General features: G+C 44.5%; 1 protein-coding gene across 3 annotated transcripts in view; it reads right to left on the bottom strand.

The window, feature by feature from the left end:
• TBL1X (transducin beta like 1 X-linked) overlaps positions 1-20,621 on the bottom strand; it is a 943,441-nt gene that overhangs the window by 423,688 nt on the left and 499,132 nt on the right. For all 3 annotated transcript variants that reach the window (XM_069640382.1, XM_069640381.1, XM_069640380.1), the window contains exon 4: positions 7,132-7,239. In XM_069640382.1, the coding sequence (XP_069496483.1) occupies positions 7,132-7,189 (58 nt within the window). In that variant the 5' untranslated portion in view covers positions 7,190-7,239. The remainder of the gene's footprint in view (positions 1-7,131; positions 7,240-20,621) is intronic.

Genomic DNA, 20,621 nt, shown 5'->3' with positions numbered 1-20,621 from the left:
CAAAAACGGCCCTGCGTTGCATTTATTTCACCTGAAGGACAAAAAGTTATTCACTGCATCAAAAGAACAGCCTTGTTTTACTATTAATTCCCATGAGGGGCAAGGATTTCAACATTACAACCCAAAACAGTGTTTGCTTTGCATTTCACTTGAATAGGAGCCCTTGAAACGCTGCAAACGAAAAATGGCTTGGCTTTTCCTTTTGTTCATGTCACATCAAAGAACCCAAAGAACCATGTGGAAGGGGGCCTAACCCTCATTGTCAATGGACCAACAACAAATGCAAACTCACTCAAAAAGAAGAAATAAAAAAAAATCCTGTGACATACAAGACAGGATTTCAAACAGACGCAAAAACAGCTTGCACACGTGTGGGGAAAAAAGAGAAATTACTTTAAAAAAGCCACTGTGAAAGGCTAGCTTTGCTTGCACAGAAATGTCAGGGAAATATGCTGTGGGGGGGTTAACTAAGCAATGTACATTATGCTTCCACCCACAAGACTTCAGTCACCTTTGAAGAGGCCCATAAAACCGCAAAAACCTGTTTGCGTCAGGCAGAAAACTTCTCAATTGAAAGCCCCACTTCCTACGCGAAGTCTCACCTACCAGTGAACCATTGCACAGTCAAATGTGAGGTTACTAAGGGTGTCATCAATCCCTGCTCTGCCAGACCTGAAGGCAGGGGCTCAGGGATTTCAAAGAAAGCAAGTGTGGCTAAAGTTTGACTAGGGGTGTGAGCTGCTTCCTGCAACCACTACAAAAAACAAACTGACAACTCTTTCCTTTTCTCTAGGATCGGCTCTGGACACAAGACGGGTGTGGCTGTAGACTGGATGCTGGACTGCAGACACGGTGAGCATTACGCTGCTAAGATGCAGAATAACGCAAAGCGTGTGCTGCTCTTCGGGCGTGGTTTAAATGGCATCAAAAAAGTAGTTCCCAGGTAAGAAGTTCAAGTACTACACCCAAGCAGCAAAATAGTTCCTAAAGGAAAGTAGTCCCTTCATGGCCTCATGATGGCCTGTACATGAGTTTTTTGCAGGATGACCTGCATAGTTTAAAGTTGGCAATATGAGCCTGGCGCCTACTGCGCCAGGACTGAACCCATATAGCCCCTAGGCGGGGTCTTGGGAATTCCTGTGTCTCCTTGGGTGCCTGTTCCCTGGACAGATGGACCAGTTCCGGATGTCTGGGGGCAGGCATCGTGACAGCACTGACCCCCCCCCGCCCCAAGGCCCCTCCTAAGGCTGTTCTCCTCACTGGTCCTGGTTTGTCTGGGAAATTCTAGTGGAACCTTTTCACCAATCGAGGTGCATGAATATTGTCACTTGGTTCAAATGGCCTTTCTTGTGGACCATAACCTTTCCAGTCAACCAGATAAAAAAAAAAATCAAAAAGGAAACAGAGGCCGTGGCGAGGGTCTGCTGTAGGCAGACCCCGCCATTTCCAGCGAGGCCAGGCCCAGGTAAGGAGTCTCCTGACCCCCACATCACCTCAAAAAAGCAATACTTTTTTTGTAAAGGTGCTTAAAAGCACCATAGCGCACTCAGCCTTTGGTCCCTCTCCCCCTGCCCACCCCTTCCTGGTTTCCCTCTGCCCGCCTCCCCTCGTCCCGATTGGTCTGTTTTAAAAAAATAAATAAAAAAGGAAACAAAGGCCGTGTCGAGGGTCTGCTGTAGGCAGACCCTGCCATTTTCAGCGAGGCCAGGCCCAGGTAAGGAGTCTCCTGACCCCCACCTCCCCCCAACAAAGCAATACTTTTTTTGTAAAGGTGCTTAAAGCACCATAGCGCACTCAGCGCTTGGTCCCTCTCCCCCTGCCCACCCCTTCCTGGTTTCCCCCTGACCGCCTCCCAACACGCCCACTCCATCCGGATTGGTCCACATTCCGCACATCAAGGACACCCTAGGGCAGCCCTCTGCCCGGCAGCCCTGCGGCGAAGGACCCCGAGGCAAAGGACGGCCCTAAGATGTGTCGGCAGGTGTCCGCAGGGGACGCCAAGGAAGCCAGCAGACACCAACAAAACTGAGTGTGGCATGGGCGGGGTGTAGAGCAATCACTCTACTCCAGAAAGCCCCTGTCACTCTACCTTACCCTCCATAATGTAGACTACCATAGACTTTAATAAATCAATCTTAGGAATACTTGTGACCACTATAAATGTATTGTAAATGTTGCCTTGTTATGCATATTAACTCACTTGCAAATTTAGCATGTGCCACACGCATAAGGAACTCTGAGCTCTAGCTTGCGCCGCATCTAGATAGAAATGTGAATGTTAGCATGTGCCACACTCGTAAGGACAATGAAAGAGTGCCATAGTATTAGCATGTCCACACTTAGATAGAATTGTGAATATTAGCCTGCATCGCATCTAGATGGCACTGTGAATATTGGCATGTCGGCACTTAGAAAGATTGGTAAATATTAGCATGTCCACACTTAGATAGAATTGTGAATATTAGCATGTCCACACTTAGATAGAATTGTGAATACTAGCCTGCGTCGCATCTAGATGGAATTGTGAATATTGGCATGTCCACACTTAGCTAGAATTTGGAACATTAGCCTGTGTCGCATCTAGATAGGTTTTAATTGAAGGATAGCATGCCCGCGCCCAGGTGAAACTTGAAGATTAGCATGTGCCACACTTAGAACTGTCAACACCAGCCTGCGCCGCTCCTAGACAAGATTGTGAATGTTAGCATGCCCACACCCAGATAGAACTCTGAACATTGGCCTGCGTCGCTTCTAGATAAGACTGTGAAGGCCAACAAGTGCCACACTGTGAATGCTAGCATGCTAACGGTCAGGTAACCCACTAACCAATATAACCTCAAATTCTGCATACTTATCTCACACAAACTCACACAACCATCTCTCGCACCACAAGCCGCACGCACTTCACAACACTGCAACAACACATAAGCCGGAGCAACAGCACACGCGGACTGACACCGATCCAATACCTGCACCAAAGCTCAGTATCTGGTGTATACCGAGTTGAAGCTGCCAACAGAACACCACTCCTCTCACTATCCTACTCCCTCTTCACCTTACTAACCCATCCCACCTTATCGTTTACATATCCGCCAGAGCACCTGGGGACCAATTCCGTTGGTGACGGTGCTCGGTACAAATACCTTTAACATTTAACTTCAATGGGGGGGGGTCATAAAAATCTTGGGTCCACGGCTGGGCCATGGGAAGACAGTTGGCTGTGGTAGATAAAGTGTGCCTCCGACAGAGGGGGACAGATCCTCCCAATTGACATTAAAGGACCGATCTCATTTTTAGGCATTTTCGCCGCAGATGGAATGAGAACTAATTTCGTTTTATGCTATGTTTTTATGCAATTTCCAGGTGGTTTTAAAGAGAATGTGCATTTTTCTATGAGCTTGCAGACCGAAATGGCCAGTTACAATGGTTTTCTGGCTGCTCTAAAATGGGACAAATATGACAATTGGTGGAAAAATGGAGAATGAAATTATGAACATGCTTGCAGAGTTGTAACTGTTATAGATTATTTGAAAAGGACAAAAAGGTGCCCCAGGCTATGTTACATTGTACAGAGTTGGCGATTGGCTTACCTAATTCCCTATGACCAACTAAAACCACATATCTAATTTATGTGTCAGGGGCTCGCAGAATTATGAAATAATGAGACATAACTAGTTTTTGTCAAAAAGTGGCCCACAGTACAAAGAAGAGTCTTAATACAAACAGACAGATGGTGCTCTCTTCCCTTGGACCAATCATGCCAGGGGGTGGAGAGAGGAATGGTAACCTGTCCTATCCAAGCAGTAGGGGTAATTACAGAGTACTCCCCCAAGATTGTAAAGTTGGTGATGTCATTTGTGCTATATAAGGGGGGCTGTACTAGGTCAAAGGGCACAAAAACCCAGGGAGACAGGAGAAGGGGAACGGAGAGGAGTCGGCTGAAGCATACCAAGGAGGAGTGCAGCGACCAGACCCCTTGCCTAGGTGTCTGGAGTGTCCTGAGATCCAGCTGGCTTTCCAGAATCCAAAACCAAGGCTTACTTTGTAACAAATAACTCCAGACCTAAATTGCATAAGCCCTTCCTTTTTGTAGCATTAAACCCCATTGAAATACCCAAATTGCCAGTGTAATTCAGTCAGCTCCCATAGAAGAATCTGTGTTTAGCCTGTGAGCATATTCCCTTTGATAAATCTCTGTCTGTGTAAATCCTTAGCATATTTTTAAATAAAGCTATCTTGTTCTCTACATGTATTGTCCCCCAGGGGTCTAACCTCTCTCCCTGGCTGTTCAACCAATACCTGGCACTCCTTGCCCACTGTATCGCCGCACTCTGCCCCAACTTTCAGTGCTATGCGGATGACACCCAGCTCATTTTCAGGCTACCCCCAGCCTCCTCCTCTCCTTCCCTCATATCTGACTGTTTGCTATCCAGGAGTGGTGGGCCGCCAATTACCTCTGCCTTAATGCCAGTAAGACTGATATTCTCATTGGCACACCTGCTCCCTCCTTTCCTGTTGCTCTCTGGCCGGCCTCTCTTGATGCTCTCCTTGCTCCCACCGGCAAGGCCAAAAACATCGGGGTCATCTTAGAATCCACACTCTCCTTCTCCCTTCACATCTGACGTCTCCAAGAAGTCACACTACCAGCTGCACCTCCTCAGAGGTATTCTGCCTTTCCTCTCCTTCCCCCAGAAGCTCACCGTCTCCAGAGCTCTGGTTCTCTCTAGGCTGGACTATTGCAACTGCCTCTTTCTAAATCTGCCTGCTTCTACTCTTTGCCATCTGCAACTCATCCAGAACGGGACTACGAGACTTGTCCTTGGCCTCAAGCACAGGAATCGTATCTCTCCGGGACTTAAATATCTGCACTGGCTCCCAGTGGCTGCGAGGATCAAGTTCAAAACCCTCTGCATCGTCCACAAGGCCTTCTGGGGCCTCAATACCTTCAACTCACTCTTCCTAAATATCTTCCTTCAAGCTCATCCGCCTCCAACTCCCTTGGGGTCAGTCGCTTCTCCAAGCAACGAGTTGGCAGTAGATCTCTTTCCTCAGCTGGTGTCTCCCTCTGGAACAGCCTCCCTGCCTCCCTTAAACTTGAGGAGAACCATCTCTGGTTCCGGAAGCACCTCGAAACCTTTCTCTTTGCTTTCGCTTTCTCTCCTCCTATCCTCTGCTGACCTCCTGGCTGTAACCGGTACTGCACTGGCTACCTGGACACCTTCTGATCCCGGGCCCAGGTCCCTCCCCCCGCCAGCGTCACACACTTGCACTGCCCACCTGGCAACCCCCGCACTTGGGGACTGTTCTGCATCCCTACAGTCCCCCTACAGCCCTTGACAGCTGATGTCCGCACTTACCCATACACGCCATTATTTTACTTACTGTTATCTATTCCCATGTACTGCACTTTCCCTTCCCCCCTTCCCACGCACTTGTGTGATCTCAATGACACCTGACCTAGTAGGATCATTGTCCGTCCTCCATTTGTTCCCCTCCCTTGCCTTGTCGCGCCTTGAAACACTTGTGTATAGGCACATTATAAATGCCTTATATCATATACCTTATCAATGAATTCCCCTATTTGACATTCACAGTTCAAAAGTGTTAAAATTCAAAATTAACACTCTTGTCCCTGGTGTCTTTAATTATTATAGTCATTGAAGTATTGCCTCAAAAGAATTAGTCTCCTGGTAACTGAAATCCGAATTTGTCAGTGTATTGTGCATTACCCCACAAATACCTATTTACAGCTGTCCTATTAAAACCCCAAACCGTAGTCCCATTGAGAGCAATCCCTTTTCGCCTACAAGTCCATCTGTTATCTGTCTAGGTCCTTGTCAGTGGAAACTGATTGTCATTTTCTGAGCCAAACCCCTTCCTTGCGCTGCCTGTCATTGTAAATCCTGCGTAAAACGAATTTCCATTTGCCAATGCATCTTTCCTTTTGCATTTGCTTCCTTCCAAAACCGATTTTCCTACTTTATTTCGATTGTTGCGCTGAATAGTAGTCTCTAAGTTTCCCCATCTCCTCAAGTGTAAGCAACACGAATTTCCTTTCATTCTGTCCCCTAGCCATTGTGAGTAATCAAAATCAAATTCTGCTGTTTTGCTCCAAAAACGGTTTTACACTTTCTTTGCTGGCCTCCCATCTTGGGGTGGTGGGCTTTACTCCAAATCCGATTTTCTATCTCTATCCCTACTCCTTGCCATTGCCTTCCATTCAAAGCAATTAAGTTTGCTAATGTTTGGGGGTGAGTGTTGCAGGGGGGCGTGCTAAACCGTTGGCGTTCTCCTTCTAAAATTTCTGTTTTTCTGTGTTGCCATTAAAGATTGTGAGAATTTTAACAGGATAGCTTAACCTAACTAATAGAGATTAGTGCAATTGTGTACCACAACATTATTGGCTGTAAAATTGTTTGATTTTCTTTTTTCATTAAATAATAAATTAATAAATATCTTATTGATACACACCGGCCAGATTCCTGGTCCATTGTGACACAGGGTGTTTGTGGAGGTTGGGTGCAAGATGGGTTGGAGGCCCACTGAAACAGAAAAGAACTCATGGATTATTAAAAAATAAAAAGCGCTTTATTGTACGCCACATTCATTGTCGGGGAAGTAGTCCCTGGCTGGAGTGTTTAGTGTAAAAAAAAAAAAAAATGTGAAAGGGTACAGAAGTGCATGCTGCTCTGGGTTAACAAGCCCAACACGCAACTACTATTCACAGGACATCAAGCACCACCCTACCATGCGAGAGGCATCATTCTGCAGTGGGGAGCCAATATGGTGGCAGCTGCACTTCATCCAGGTGCAGCATACCTCTCCAGCTCATGGAATGACCACTGAAGGACATGGCAATTAATTGCAGAGCAAGATGATTAAACTGACATTTGAATTGCTTCACAAAGAACCAGCACAATTGGAGTGGTATGGTAAAAGGTACATTTTCCTGCCTGTAAATTGGCTTGGTGGGCTGCACATTAGATTTATTCTTATACAAAGATACATGAAGCAATTAGTGAGACAAACTTCTTTTTAAAGTGCAAAATAATAAAATAAAAAAAACAGTACAGTAGCTGGGAATACACAATTATTAACCTGTGGCACGACTAGGCATGCATTACAAGTTACCTGACTCCTGGAGATAGCGATACACCAAGAAATTCACTTCGTCGCTGGTTATGCTCATCTTAGCCTCACCTCAAAGTGATGAGGTCTTCATGAAGTGTGATCCCCGCTCTGTTCAATCAGAAAAAAAACGCATGATAATCATTTCATTTGTTCCACACCACCCAACATGTTGAAAAAAATACTTTATAGAAAGATCTGCTGTAATATTTATGGTCACAGAATGTGCTTTGGTTTCAAGCAAAGCAGCCAGGAGCCAGCATTTTTGTCATTTATATCTTTCCCTTTCTCATAGAGGTATTTAGAAAGAGTACTAGGGGGTGTTAATAACAATCCAGCTGGTAATGATTACCTATTCGAAAATAATGTATATGATCATTCTAGATTTTGGTGATGTGCTCTGCTCAGTAAGACAATTGTAACATTCTTCTTGGGACTACAATGTATACTGAAACTGATCTTTAGAAATTAACATTGCAAAATTAAGCCAGTTTACAATGCGTGTACAATTAAACAATTGCATTTTTTAAAAAAGCTTCTGTTGTCAAGAGCACGTGCCATTTCGCCACCCCAAATGCCCCTTCTTGTAAGGGATGAAGCTCAGATGAAAACCAATTATCTATTTCTTCTCCGAGCACTGCTACAGTATGCCCAAGCACGAATCATTTTCAGAAAATATGAAATCTATGCAGTTGTCGACTACGAAGCCTGATCCTCTGGTCCCTTGCAGAACTCCAGCCCCGTAAGGGGACACCATGACAATACAGCTCTCCAGCTATGAAGCTCCGGGGACGTCCCTGCTGCCCGCATTCTACTTTGAACAATCATGCAACACTGCCGCCCTCCCATGGATCATGTTACCTGTGTTTTTTTTCTGCAGGCGTGCTACGGTCAGCAACGGCTGGGGTGGGTCTAGCAATTGCACACTAGACAGCATGACTCACCTAGTGAGGGAGAGAACGGCAGAGGAAGAAAAGAGTGCAGAGAATAAGCAGAGCGAGGGAGGGAGGGATGTCTAAAGAAGAGAGATTGGCTTAGGATGTGCCGGGTACGGCTAATGTCCTAAAATACCACAAGAGCCATTTATTGTATTCATTTTATGGGAAGCTATCCTGCTGTGCTCTTGGGTTTGCCTCGAGAATGCCGAGGAACACTTTGTTCAGAACACTTCAAATAAATTAGAGATAATAAAAAAAGGGAAACATGCCTTGCAATCCCCAGCACACCACAAAATCCCACAGTTTATGATCATCATCTCTTGGATGCGCACGCGCAGTGAATACGTGATCAACGTGTAACAAGGCCTGCATGATGAGCATGTGGGAATTTATTCACATTTAGCTGGTGCCTTTACAAGTGGCTGAGGGCCAATGTATTATGTCTTACTGCAAAGGTGGTAAGCAGAATCTTTATGAAGCCAGATGGACAATATTCTAAAAGTTCTGGTTGTATAGTACAATGATGTATTAAAAATAATGACTGTGTGGGAATGGAACAATAGTGGGTTTGTGGCGACGGGGTTGGCATATGTTTACATGCATTTTCTATGTTCTATATAAAAGACTGCGTGGAGCAAGAGAGCGGGTGGCATAGGAAATGCTGTGGCTACTCCGCCAAGTACTGGTCAGGGACTTATTTCTCTTTACGGCAGAAATACATATTCGGTTAATCCTAGGTGCAGATCCAGAAAAGCATCCTTTGACATCCTTCACCAGACCTGCGTTAGAAAGAGCAAGACGCTATCACTACATTCCCTGGCACAAGTAAATAGAAGGGTGCCGCAGCCTCAGCAATTTGCCCCAGGAGTTGTGGAGGCTAAAGTCGAGAAAGAGGACTCCAAACCTGTTGAAAGTTAAATATTGGATTTATTTCAGTCATGAAACCGAGCAGAGTTGGCAGAGCCCAGGGTGATGTGGTCCGAGACAGCACACTAAGCCGCTAGTCATTTAATTGTTTACTTCTTTGAGGATAGTAGGCCCTCCGGTCATCTCCCTCACCTTCCCTTAATTCAGGAAGGGTCACTCACTGGAATTTTATAGCATCATGAACACTTCTTGGCTGCTGGAGAGGTCATCAGGGTCACGCTTTAGACTTGCTGTTCTCACCTATCAGTTACCATAACCCCTTAAGTCATCTGATGGTGGCCGGCATTACACAACTAACAACTAATTAGTCATTCAGAGAATGTTGAACTCTCACCTCTGCCTTGGTCTTTGACAGACTATGCGTCAAATTGGGTTTGGCCAGGACTCTTCTCGTAGTTTTTCCCCACTCTGTACGTTTGCTGTTCTGACCGCTTCTTTACCAAGTTAGGAGCACGTTTCTGGCCCAGGATTCAAAGCTGCAACTCCCTTCCTCAGGCTCCCAGAATGTGCCCCCTTTTCCTCATCGTCAACGTTGTTTTCATGTGGCTGGACTGTGTTGGCATACTACATCACTGCCTCACATTCTCTGCTCATTCTTTAGTCCCTCTATGATGTCCTCTGCCCTGTTCTCCATGCTCCCATTACTCTTCACTTTCTTCTCCTGACCACTCTCCCTCACTCAGCTGTGACCTTATTCTAGTCTCTCCAACTACTCCTCTTACTCTATAATCGCCTCAACTGCCACACTTCCCTCTCCGAGTCCTGCTTGTATATGCTGTGTGCATGTGTATACTTTAGATTGTAAATGGAAAAGCTACAGCAGCCGTCAATTGCTCAGGGGTGGGATTTTGATTTGGCAAGGACAGGACCAGACATCAATTTCCCCCTGTGAAACTCATTCTACTTTAGTCCGCCTCACCACTCTGCGTACCAAGGCCATAAAGAGGCTTTCTGTCATGTTGCAGTCAGAGTTTCCCCTTTGCTTGCCCAACTCCAGGATGACACTATAGAGGTATGTGGCTCTTCCAATCTTCTGTGGGTATGATCTGTCAACATCATGGAAAGACTGCAAACGTTCCCTTATCATGGAGGGGCCAACCCGCATGGAACCCCACACCCTTACTAGGTTTGATTGCTTTCCAGGTTGACTTTTATAAATGTTAAGCTACTGCATGTGACGCGATCTATATCATCAATGTATACTGGAACCATCAACGGACTGGTTCACTGCCATTCGTCGACCAAATTACTGCAATCCTTGATAAGTTGCTGGAATCAAGCAGTGGAAGCGCAGTGATAGTTTGTGGTGATCTAAATATCAATTTCTTCAAACCTCAGAATTCCTCTAAAAACCGTTTGGCAGAGATATGGAGAGAAGAGATGGAAGTGAGAGGGCTCGCGATGTTAAACGGTCACACGCAGGGTGACATTCCAGCTAAGTCCACATGGCAGCGCGATGGGCAAAGTTCCACTATCGATTACTTGTTTGTATCCGATACGTTGCATAGAAAAATAAAAACTATGAAAATCCGCTCAATGCCCAACAGTGATCACGATATGCTGGAACTTAGATTTCTTGACACGAAAGGCCTGCAATGCAATAAGTGGAACTCCAAAGTATTGGTGGAATCCAATCGCCTTCGCTTAAAACTGAAAGAACAGGACGTGGTGAAGATAAGCCGCCAGTTTAAGGCAACGACGAAAGAGGTTGAATATACGCCAATTCTGTCTCAGTTCAAAAGCAAGAATCTTGGTCTCAAAAACCAGTCATTTGCGAAAAAACATAGCTTTGACCTTACGATAATGCAACGGAAAAGATCCATGAGAGCAGAGATTCGAAAAAACAATCAGGGCCCCAAGTCTGAAAGAACTGCAAAAAACAAAGCGGTTAAACAAGCCTATAAAAACTGGCTTAAAAGTCATCGAGTCGTACTACAGCAAAACGACGCCGAAGCAATGATGAAGATGCTCAGGAATAAGAACAGTGGCGAGTTCTGGCGTACCATCAACTGCATGGAAACCTCACAAATGGCTCTGCAAGCGTGCCCAGTATTAGAAAAGGAGTGGGTCAAGCACTTTACAGACCTATACTGCAAAGACGTTGTTCCAATTGTGCCAATCTCCAACATAACCTCATGGAACCTACACTTTACCAAGGACGAAATCCGAGAGACAATTGTGAGAGCTAAAAACTCTCGTGCGCCCGGTCCTGACGGGTTATCTAATTGTATGATCAAACAATTTCCGGACCTATGGACTGACATATGTTATGATCTATTTACGAGAATCAACCAACAAAAGCAAGTCCCAACCTCTTGGAAGACTGGCATTATTGTGCCGATCTTCAAGAAGGGGAATAGAGCATCACCAAAAAACTATCGCCCGGTGGCCTTGCTTGATGTGTTGGGTAAGATTTTTGCATCTCTCTTGCAAGTGCAACTGACTAACTGGGCCAAAACAGCGAATAAAATAGATGAACGACAAGCGGGCTTTGTGAAATTTGTTGGATGCTCGCTAAACCTGCTGATTCTAAATCTGCTTAAAATGGAAGCCCTAAGAACGAACACGTGAGTGTATCTTGCCTTCGTCGACTTTTCTACGGCCTTCGATATGATCGATCGTGAACTGTTGTGGGAAAAACTAGAGTTGTGGGGTTGCCCGGTTGGCCTACTAGCGGCAATTAAAGATCTCCACACAAACACCTCAATTGCCATTCGGTTGGATCCTTCAGGAACGTTGTCCACCAAAATCAAGACACTGAAAGGAGTGAAGCAGGGTTGCCCACTAGCAGCCACGCTTTTCAGTCTATTCATCTCCGATATCGGTGAAGCGATTCAAACAGTGAGATCCTTCCCACCTAATCTCAAGGGATCGAAGATAAACTGGCTGCTGTACGCAGATGATTTAGTAATCCTGGATTTAACACCTATCGGGCTCCAACGCAAACTTGATGCTGTACAGAACTACGTTTACCAGAATAATTTGAAGATCAATACATCTAAAACAGAAATATTGGTGCTCGAGAACTTGAAAACAAGTCACAATTCAAAAGGCTCAAAGTATGTATGGTCTCTAAATCAAGAGAAATTACAGATATCAAAAAGTGTAAAATACCTTGGCATGACACTTAATTTCAGTATCTGTGAGGAGCCTTGGGTGGCCGATTCAAAAAGGAAATGTGGCCAGTTGGCCTGTCAAGGTCCGGTAATTCACAAAAAATACAGGCAATTTTCAATGATACCATTACGCAACTTTTATGAACAAAAAGTAGTACCAATTCTGGTATATGGTGCAGAAAATGCCTTTGGTTGTCCATCAACACATTGGAGTTCACTAGAACATATGTTCTGGTCAAAGACCCTAAATCTACCACCTGTAATCGCAACTGCCTGTATACGGTATGAATTAGCATTAATCTCTTTGCATGCGAGAATATGCTGGAATCAACTTGCACTATTTCGAAAAACGTGTGTAGAAGCGGGAATATTTCAATTCCAGATATTTCACAAGGCGGCATCAGGAAGTCCAGATATCCTTTTTCAATGGATAAAACGCTGTGAAGATCTTCTGGTGATCAACATCAGCTTGCAAATGCTCCATAGTAATCCTGCGGCCGCAAAAGTGCGACTATGGCGTGCTGACTGGATAAATACATGTCGTGAGCGATTGATGGCTAATGCGATGACAGATTCTCCTACGGAAGCAAGAGGGTACAACATCTTGCAAAAATATTTGTCCCGATTTCCAAACGCAAATGCAAGAAGATTATTTTTACTGTTCCGGTTGAATGCATTAAGAACTAAAGAGCGAACCAGTTATTGGGCGTGTAATGCGGGACAAACCTCTACTTGTCGCTTTTGTAATAAGGAGCTAGAGTCCTTAAAACACTTAGTCCTCTTCTGCTCAGCTCTAAGAGACGCTAGATCAATACATCTGGGCTAATGGTCAGATGCAAATCGTTCTGCGTGCGCAGAAGAGTGGTGGCGGAAAATGTGGAATGGACTGGATATGAAACTAATCTTGCCCTTGACTTCCTTTCTGGCTATTATCGTAGCGAAATTAAAAGAGAACGCAGGTCAATAAGGAGCCGGAGAAAAGGGTTGAGAACTCTTAAAAACCATCTTTAAGGGGAAATCTGGGTGACTATCTCTGTCCGAAGGTATGGGGAGAACGAAATCGATCCAGTCGGGGGCATTGACAAATGATGACGGAGTCGGTAAAACTCTTGTTTTGTGTAGATGTTTGTGCAACATTTTAAAGGTTTGTTTTAAACCAATAAAATTAAAATAAAAAAAATAAAAAAATGTTAAGCTACAGCTCTGTGAGACTTGACTATGGGCTGAGGCGTTCCTAATGATCCTCTTTCAGTTTGCATCTCACAGCTCATCAACTATGTGTATCATGAACTCTCAAAGTGTAATATGACTGGAAAGCAATTCAAGCATTCACAAAAAAATAAAAAAGGCTATGGAAAGGGCAGAGGACCCAGAGGCATCCTCTGTATACCACCTCCGGGGGCCAGCATCACGGAGTAGATGGTGGTTTTCAGAACCCAGACGCTCCAAACTCCCATATACTTCCCGCTTAACTGTGACCTCATCTCAGGCCATACAAAGAGAAAAGAAAGTAGTGTTGGAATTGAGAAAGTCAGTTATGTGAAACTAAAAAACACGGACAGCTTTCTTCACACAAACAGCAGCATCCTACTTGTCCAATCTTATTTCAAAGCGCAGACAATCACCAGCCTGAAGTCAGACGTGAACAAAAAACTACATTCCCAGACACACAGAATCTGCACCTCCTTCCTTAGCTCCCAGTTACAGAAAAAAAGAGACTGCCAATAGCTATTGTTTATGCATAAAAGGACAACTTTTATGCAGTGATTTAAACTTCTATATGTATTTTTGGCATTAATCGTTTATAAGGAAAAAATACCCTCCGTTCGATCATACTAGCAAATATCATAAGAAAAATAAATCTTCAGCAAAACGTATTGTCGCTTCAAAGACTGGATGATTTAGATGTCAGAGCCAAAGATTTGCAACCTTATTTTACATCTACATATCATTTCATCAAATTATCAAAGTCAACTATCCAAGCCAAACAACCGTTTTAAACCAAAGTGCGACTCACCAGATAAATCCATCTGGCCCACCCTCTTAAACATGTACCAGACGGGCTGAGTGGCACCAAAAGGAACTGTCCTTTACTAGCCTATCGATACACCATTAATATTTTCCAGTACCACCTGATCTAGAAACTGACTAGTGTATTTCCAAACCTGCACCAATCAAGAAAAGGAGGTGCACTAGTTTTATCACTACGTGCTCTCTCCTCCGCTCCACTGCATCAAACTCTGGTTCATGCGTTCTAAACCCTCCACTAAGTATAACCTGAAACGTACTGAATGCCTGGGTTCTATCCAAAAGTGTGCATTAGCAGATTGAAAAAACACGGTAATGCAAGCTATCCAATGTCATCGACTACAGGCACTAAAGTGTTAAGGAACAGTACGAAACAATGACCATTCTTATGTTAAGGATCTCATTGAAAGATGTTTTTGTTGTGAATTCAATGATCCACAGAATTTGACATCAAAAGCACTTTGCTATTAATAGACATTTAGAGCATTCCATCAAATCTATATACGATACCCTTGCTGATCGACAAATGCTGGTCTAACACTATAAACCGGAGTGACGTTATTCCTCTGAAGATACAGAAGCCATTTAAAATGGCATACAACATCCACCTACTGGTTTGGCAATGTTTGTTAATTACTGCAATCAGATTTAAGAAGATTGTAATATCGGGCTTTCGATCCAACTCTGTTTTTGTTAACTGTGGATTTTTTAAGTTGTTGATTTAGCACTGATTTCAATATGACTGATGCAATAAACTTAAAACCAAATTGTACTTTATAATCAGCCTTTCCATCTCATCAAAACAAACCGCACTTCAGCATTAAAAAGTAGTAAGGGAGTCATTAGAAACACGCATTTCTTACTTTCAAAAAGATATTACCGGATAAAGCAAAGTTAGATGGCAATCAAAATGAAACCGACTGTTGCGTACCTTTGTATTCACCACCAAGCGCTATAGTCTCATTAAAGACATTGCTTTGACTATTGAACTTCAAAAGGTGATTTTTGTCTACAAACTGTTGAAAGCCTACCAGTGTTTCAACCTTTGACCAAAAAATTGTTGCGAGAAGCTTCATGTCCAGGAAGATCAGGGGGATGAGAGGTGCAGAAGAAACAGTAAAGTTGCATGTCCTTTGACCAGATGAATAGGAAAACATCAGGTCCATTCATCAGTGATCACTTGAAATCCCGCTCAAAGAAAGGGCTCTCAAAGGTTTTCATTTGTTTTGAGAATGGAAGCAGAGCTTGGGTGACCTTTGACTTGAATTGAACCACCGTCATCTTTTTTTGATGGCATGAGGAACCACACGACTTGCAGGAAAATTGACCACTGCACATGGCATTAAATATGCAATGTGTACTTTTACATGCACAAAGTTCCTCTACGGTGGTCTCAGCACTCTTAACTGCCACCAACATGACGGTCTTGTGCTTAATGAGAAAAGGCAGCAATTCCATGAAGTCCTCGATATTAAATCTTGGGCAGTTGCTAAACAATAAATCCCATTGTATTCAATAGTATGACCTCCCCAGATTAACATTTCTCTTGCTCCTGGGTCAGTGTTTGCTGTAAATTAATTTGAGTTTCAAACTCAAGTTATCCATTCTGGACCCAAGGACCGCGTTGGGACTTCGTGTCTGAAGGCTATTTGGTGTGGTAGAAAGAGCAGGCGAAAAATGAGTTATCTGGGTTCTCCCAACTGGCACCTGTAAACCTAACGAGGAAACTGCAAGAAAGGTTTTGGAAAGGGAGAGTGTTTATGCAGATTATTCCATTCCCACAACAAACCAGAAATCCTAAAAGGTCGGCTGCCATGAGGCAAGGACTGCTCTGGCAACAGCCTCATAGCTGGATCCTCACTAAGAAACCTACCTACTGATAGCTACCGTAACCTGGAAGTTTCTTCAGGTCAACCACATATCCCGACTGTAGAACTTCCTGTTTGGGACTGAGGGGCCCTTCAGGGCTTCTCTTTAAGTGCACTGGTTCTTATATTGGTGCCTTGCTGCCTGGAAGATTTACTTCAAACTCCTCACTACTGTTAAGTGGCATTATAACTTATTAAGCACTATGCATACTGTTTCCTTTCCATCCAGGGCCAGAGATAAAATGTTTGACTAATTCCGACCAATTTTAATGCTTACCTTTTGTTACCACAGGGTTCACATGTCCTACTCTTGGATTAGGCTGCCTTCCGAGTTTGCAAGGCAGCTTAATCCAAGCACCCTCAAAATGATTATTAGGAAATTGACCTGCATCTTAAGCCTACGAAACGACCAGTGCTGCCTGGGCATGCTTGACCCATTAACACTGCCATTACTATTGGATCTGTATCTTATAATACTTCAATTCTGCCATGGCATATCAGTGTACATATATTAGATTAGCATATATGCTTTGGGGTAGCCTCTCTAGAACATGGTCCATATACGATCAACAAACCTGCATCTCTAATAATACGAGCAATTAGTCAAGACTAACTCCCTGCACAAGCAAAGTTCTTTCTCTCCCTCTTCCTTCACTCCTGTTCATGCTATTCTTGCAGCAGACTACAGCCTTGTGGACCTGGGCGGGGTCACAATACACCACAAACAAGGATTCAACAATTTGAAACAATTACGTTACTGATTCAGCCCGTACAAAAGCATAGTAACAAACATATTTCAATATTCAATAATCAAGGGAGAGCATAGAATTGTGTGAAAAGTGGAGCACCTGCTACTTTCAGAGCAGCCTTTGTTCATATTTAGCTGAAGTTGCATATATGCATAAACATAAGAGACAGCGCATCACTATACAGATCTTATTAACGTATGAGCAAACAGATCAATAAGTAGAATCATTCTTCATAGCAATCATTTTCTTCTTGTCATCAATTAATGATGGTTTCCTCAAATCTGGTCTCTTCTATGTATTGCCTAAATAATCACTGTGTTGTTGTGACCACCATAGAGACATTATAGGATTATCAATGACATCCTGATTTGCCATAGGACCCTGTGCACCATCTGATGGTCCTGCCTGCAGAATTAAGCTTCCTGGGCCTACTACACACAGGACTCTGCCTGCAAGTGTGGAGGCCATCTGGAGCACGGTGCATGGCTCCCAGAGAGGCATGTGGCACACTGCCTTCCTTATTCAGTCTTCCCCAGGTATCCGGCACATGCAGGTAAAGGCTAAAAGCATCAAAGGGCAGCTCCCTGTTTTGGGCAAGAAACTGCCTAGGGCCGGAACCCCAGGCCAGGACTTCGCAGAGCTCACCCCTTTACCCAATCTGCACTTGCACACATGGCGATCCTTCCACCCATTGTCCATCCTTTCACCGCAGAGCTTCTGTTACCTCACATAACAGTCCCAAAACAGCATTGTTCCTTGATGAACTGTCTTTTTGTTTCCTATAGCCCATTTCAGAAATTACACCTGCTTGTTCTCAGCCAATCATCCATCACATGCCTTTCCTTCTGACCCACCAACCCTCCCTTGGCCTGCACCCTTTCTTAACCATCTCCACATGTCCATTTCTTCTATCCATCATGCATCTTGACGTTGTTCCATTTCGCGTACTCGCTCGTATCCTTCCCTTCCCTTCCCTTCCAGCCTTCTGCCACAACTTGGAGTAACTTCTGCATCACTTAGTTCTTCACATTCCCAGCATGCATACGACCCACTCAAATAAAATGCTCCCAGGATCTCCAGCCTCATCTATCCACGTCCAAACATCTGCTGCTCTCTCCCACCCATCACTCTTTCAACTGGTCTCTCAGATACACAATCCCTTAGCAACAGGTCTTCCTGCATCACTATCACCCTTAGCTTTCACTTCTTGCTTCCACAGAAACCTAATCGCCCTTCATGACTGCTTGGTTCAGGTGGCTCTCCACATTGACTGCTACCTTCTCCACTCTCCCCAATCTGTTGGGAAGGGAGGCAGTGTGGTGTTCCAAATCAATAAGACCCTGAACAATGCCCCTCTTTCCGTGTCCGATTCTTTCAATTTTGAATATGCCACTATTCAACTCCTCGCTCTAGTCAACTAACTGTTCTGGATCTATATCAACCTCATGGTGCTCAACTCCTTCCCTAATCTGACCCTTCTCTTTAAGTCACTTCCTACCGACAACCCCTTTGTCCTGCTGGGACTTTAACAACCACACGCCCTGTGCAATCACCTGCCTTGTGCTTAAATAACCCCCATCTGATCATTCCTCTAAAGCCAGCCTATCCACTGTGGCAGTTACTCTCTTGACCTTGTCTTTCTCTCTAATTCACTCTCCTCCTCTGACCTCTCCATTGACCCCTCCATCTCGGATCACTCCATTGTTCAGTTCAACCTCTTGGTCCCTGCGCCTTCTACTCCTCATCTCACCTCTTCAATGACTAAGATGAAAGTCTGGCAAGACGGTCTTGCCCCGTACCTTGATGTAAGGACCCCTCACCTGTCTCTTTGCTCTCTTCATGCCTCTTCCAGGGACTGTGCTGTCTCTGACTTTCCTATGCACTGAGTCCATTTGACCAACACTATTCTGCTCGCACATTCACACTTTACAACCCCTAGCCTTGAATCACCCCTGAAATTCAGACCCTCATAAAAAACATGTGCCTTTACATACAACGCTGGCAAAAATAATGAACAACTATCCTACAAATATCTCCTTACTGTCCTAACCTCTGAACTGGTCTCTGCCAAATCCTACCATTTCAAAAAAACCTAACCCACTCCCTTCAGAATCACCATCTACACTCCAATCTTTGCTCACACCTCCCAAGACACTATCCATTGCCGCCTCTGTCTCTGCTTAAGACCTTGCTACCTACTTTTCCTCTAAAATTCATGACTCACAGCCCCCTCCTCTCATTCCCACCCCAACAGGATCACTATGTACATTAAGGACAATGGCCTTGGCGATCCCCTTCCATAGTAAACACTCAGAGATGGCACTCATGTATGTAGCCAATGCTCACAAGTCCAAATTCTATACTCGTCCTTTTCGACCTTAGGCAGATTCGGCACCGTTGACCACCCCTCCCTCATCGTCACTCTCCAGGACTTTGGGTTTCATAAATATGCTTTTGCATGGATTGCCTTATGAGGTTCAACCTAGCACCACTCCTAGTACTATGCCGATGGGAAATCTCGACCATAATGCCAAAAGTGATGTGGCTGAGGCTCAAGAAGGGTTGACAAACTGCTCCTCTGCACCATATGTGTTGCCTATGAGGAATATTCTTTGTTTCCATGCCACTAACCAGCAAAGACGACTGGGGCAGTCTAAGGGGAATTTATTTCACAGAAGGAGATGTTTTTTTTTTCTTTTCATAACACCACAGGCAATGGAGCCTTTTGTATTTGGTTCAGGTGGTTCTCCGACAAGCAATGATTAGATTCCCCTAAAGAAGATGGTTCCCTATGCTATGGAAAAGAGGCCCCTACGGCTAATTCTATTCAGGCTCTGGTATCCACATGCGACTATACATGCACTGGCTACTGCCCGAGAGTCTACTGGGTGAGATCATCGATTTACAGATGGATTCCTTCACGAGGCTCTCGTCTATCCTACGATGTCACATGATGCAACCCAGAAGGAGGATGGATGGGATCTTAGTCCAGAGATACAGGGGGTCCAAGGGGATGGTCTAGTTCCCAAACTGAATGGAGTTGTAGTGCCACCAATAAGCTTGGTATCAGCTAATGTACCCATAGGAGAGGGAGTGCTCCATGAGGATGAGGGTATTATGGATCCCTACAATGTACCTATTCCATCTGTTTGTTCTTTGCCCTCTCATTCAAGCGATAGGCTTACTCCACTACCGGTGGGGGTGGGGTGGTGATATTCAGGGTCTGGTGGTCCACCTATTGGAAGGACTCCTGTTGAACTTGGTAAGAACAGTATGAGTGGGGGTCGGGGGTAAGGGGTCCCACACAGGGTTCCTTGCCCACAATTGGATGAAACACTGTCTAATGATCAATTCCCCAGTTAGTTTTCATCGTTGCTGTTGTCCAACTTGCACATTAGTCTAAATATGGCTCTGAAAATGCTGGCTGAAGAGCAGGACTTGATTAATGGGGTTGGCTTATGGGCCAACAAATGGCCTTTAATGATTTGTCTACCTGGCTTGTTTACTTGGAGGGCTTTTGTCAGGGTTCCTTGCATAAATCAGACACATGGGGTGGTATTGCCAAAACGGTAGATGCCAATGAAAAAAAGATTGGTCAAGTTGGACGAAATTATTGCGAATGTGTTTAATTTGTTGACAACCAAGCCTACACCCAGTTTGGCCAATGTGGAGGTTAACCCATTGCAGGGGATGGTTCAAAGTGACCCGGATGCGATATCCTCTCTGTTCAGTTAGATCCACCAGACAGCCCCTCTTGTCTCGTGGATGCCTTGGCCTGCCTTGAGGCTATGGCTTGACTGGAGACAAGTTGTCTGCTGGGCCAATTATATGGGGATAACGATTTGATGATTGTGGAGGAGGTGGTTT

This window comes from Ambystoma mexicanum, chromosome 7q (assembly GCF_040938575.1).
Source record: "Ambystoma mexicanum isolate Mex_15411 chromosome 7q, UKY_AmexF1_1, whole genome shotgun sequence".
NCBI classification, from domain to species: Eukaryota; Metazoa; Chordata; class Amphibia; order Caudata; family Ambystomatidae; genus Ambystoma; species Ambystoma mexicanum.
Note: the sequence above shows the minus strand (reverse complement) of the source record. Positions and strands in the feature narration are given on the sequence as shown.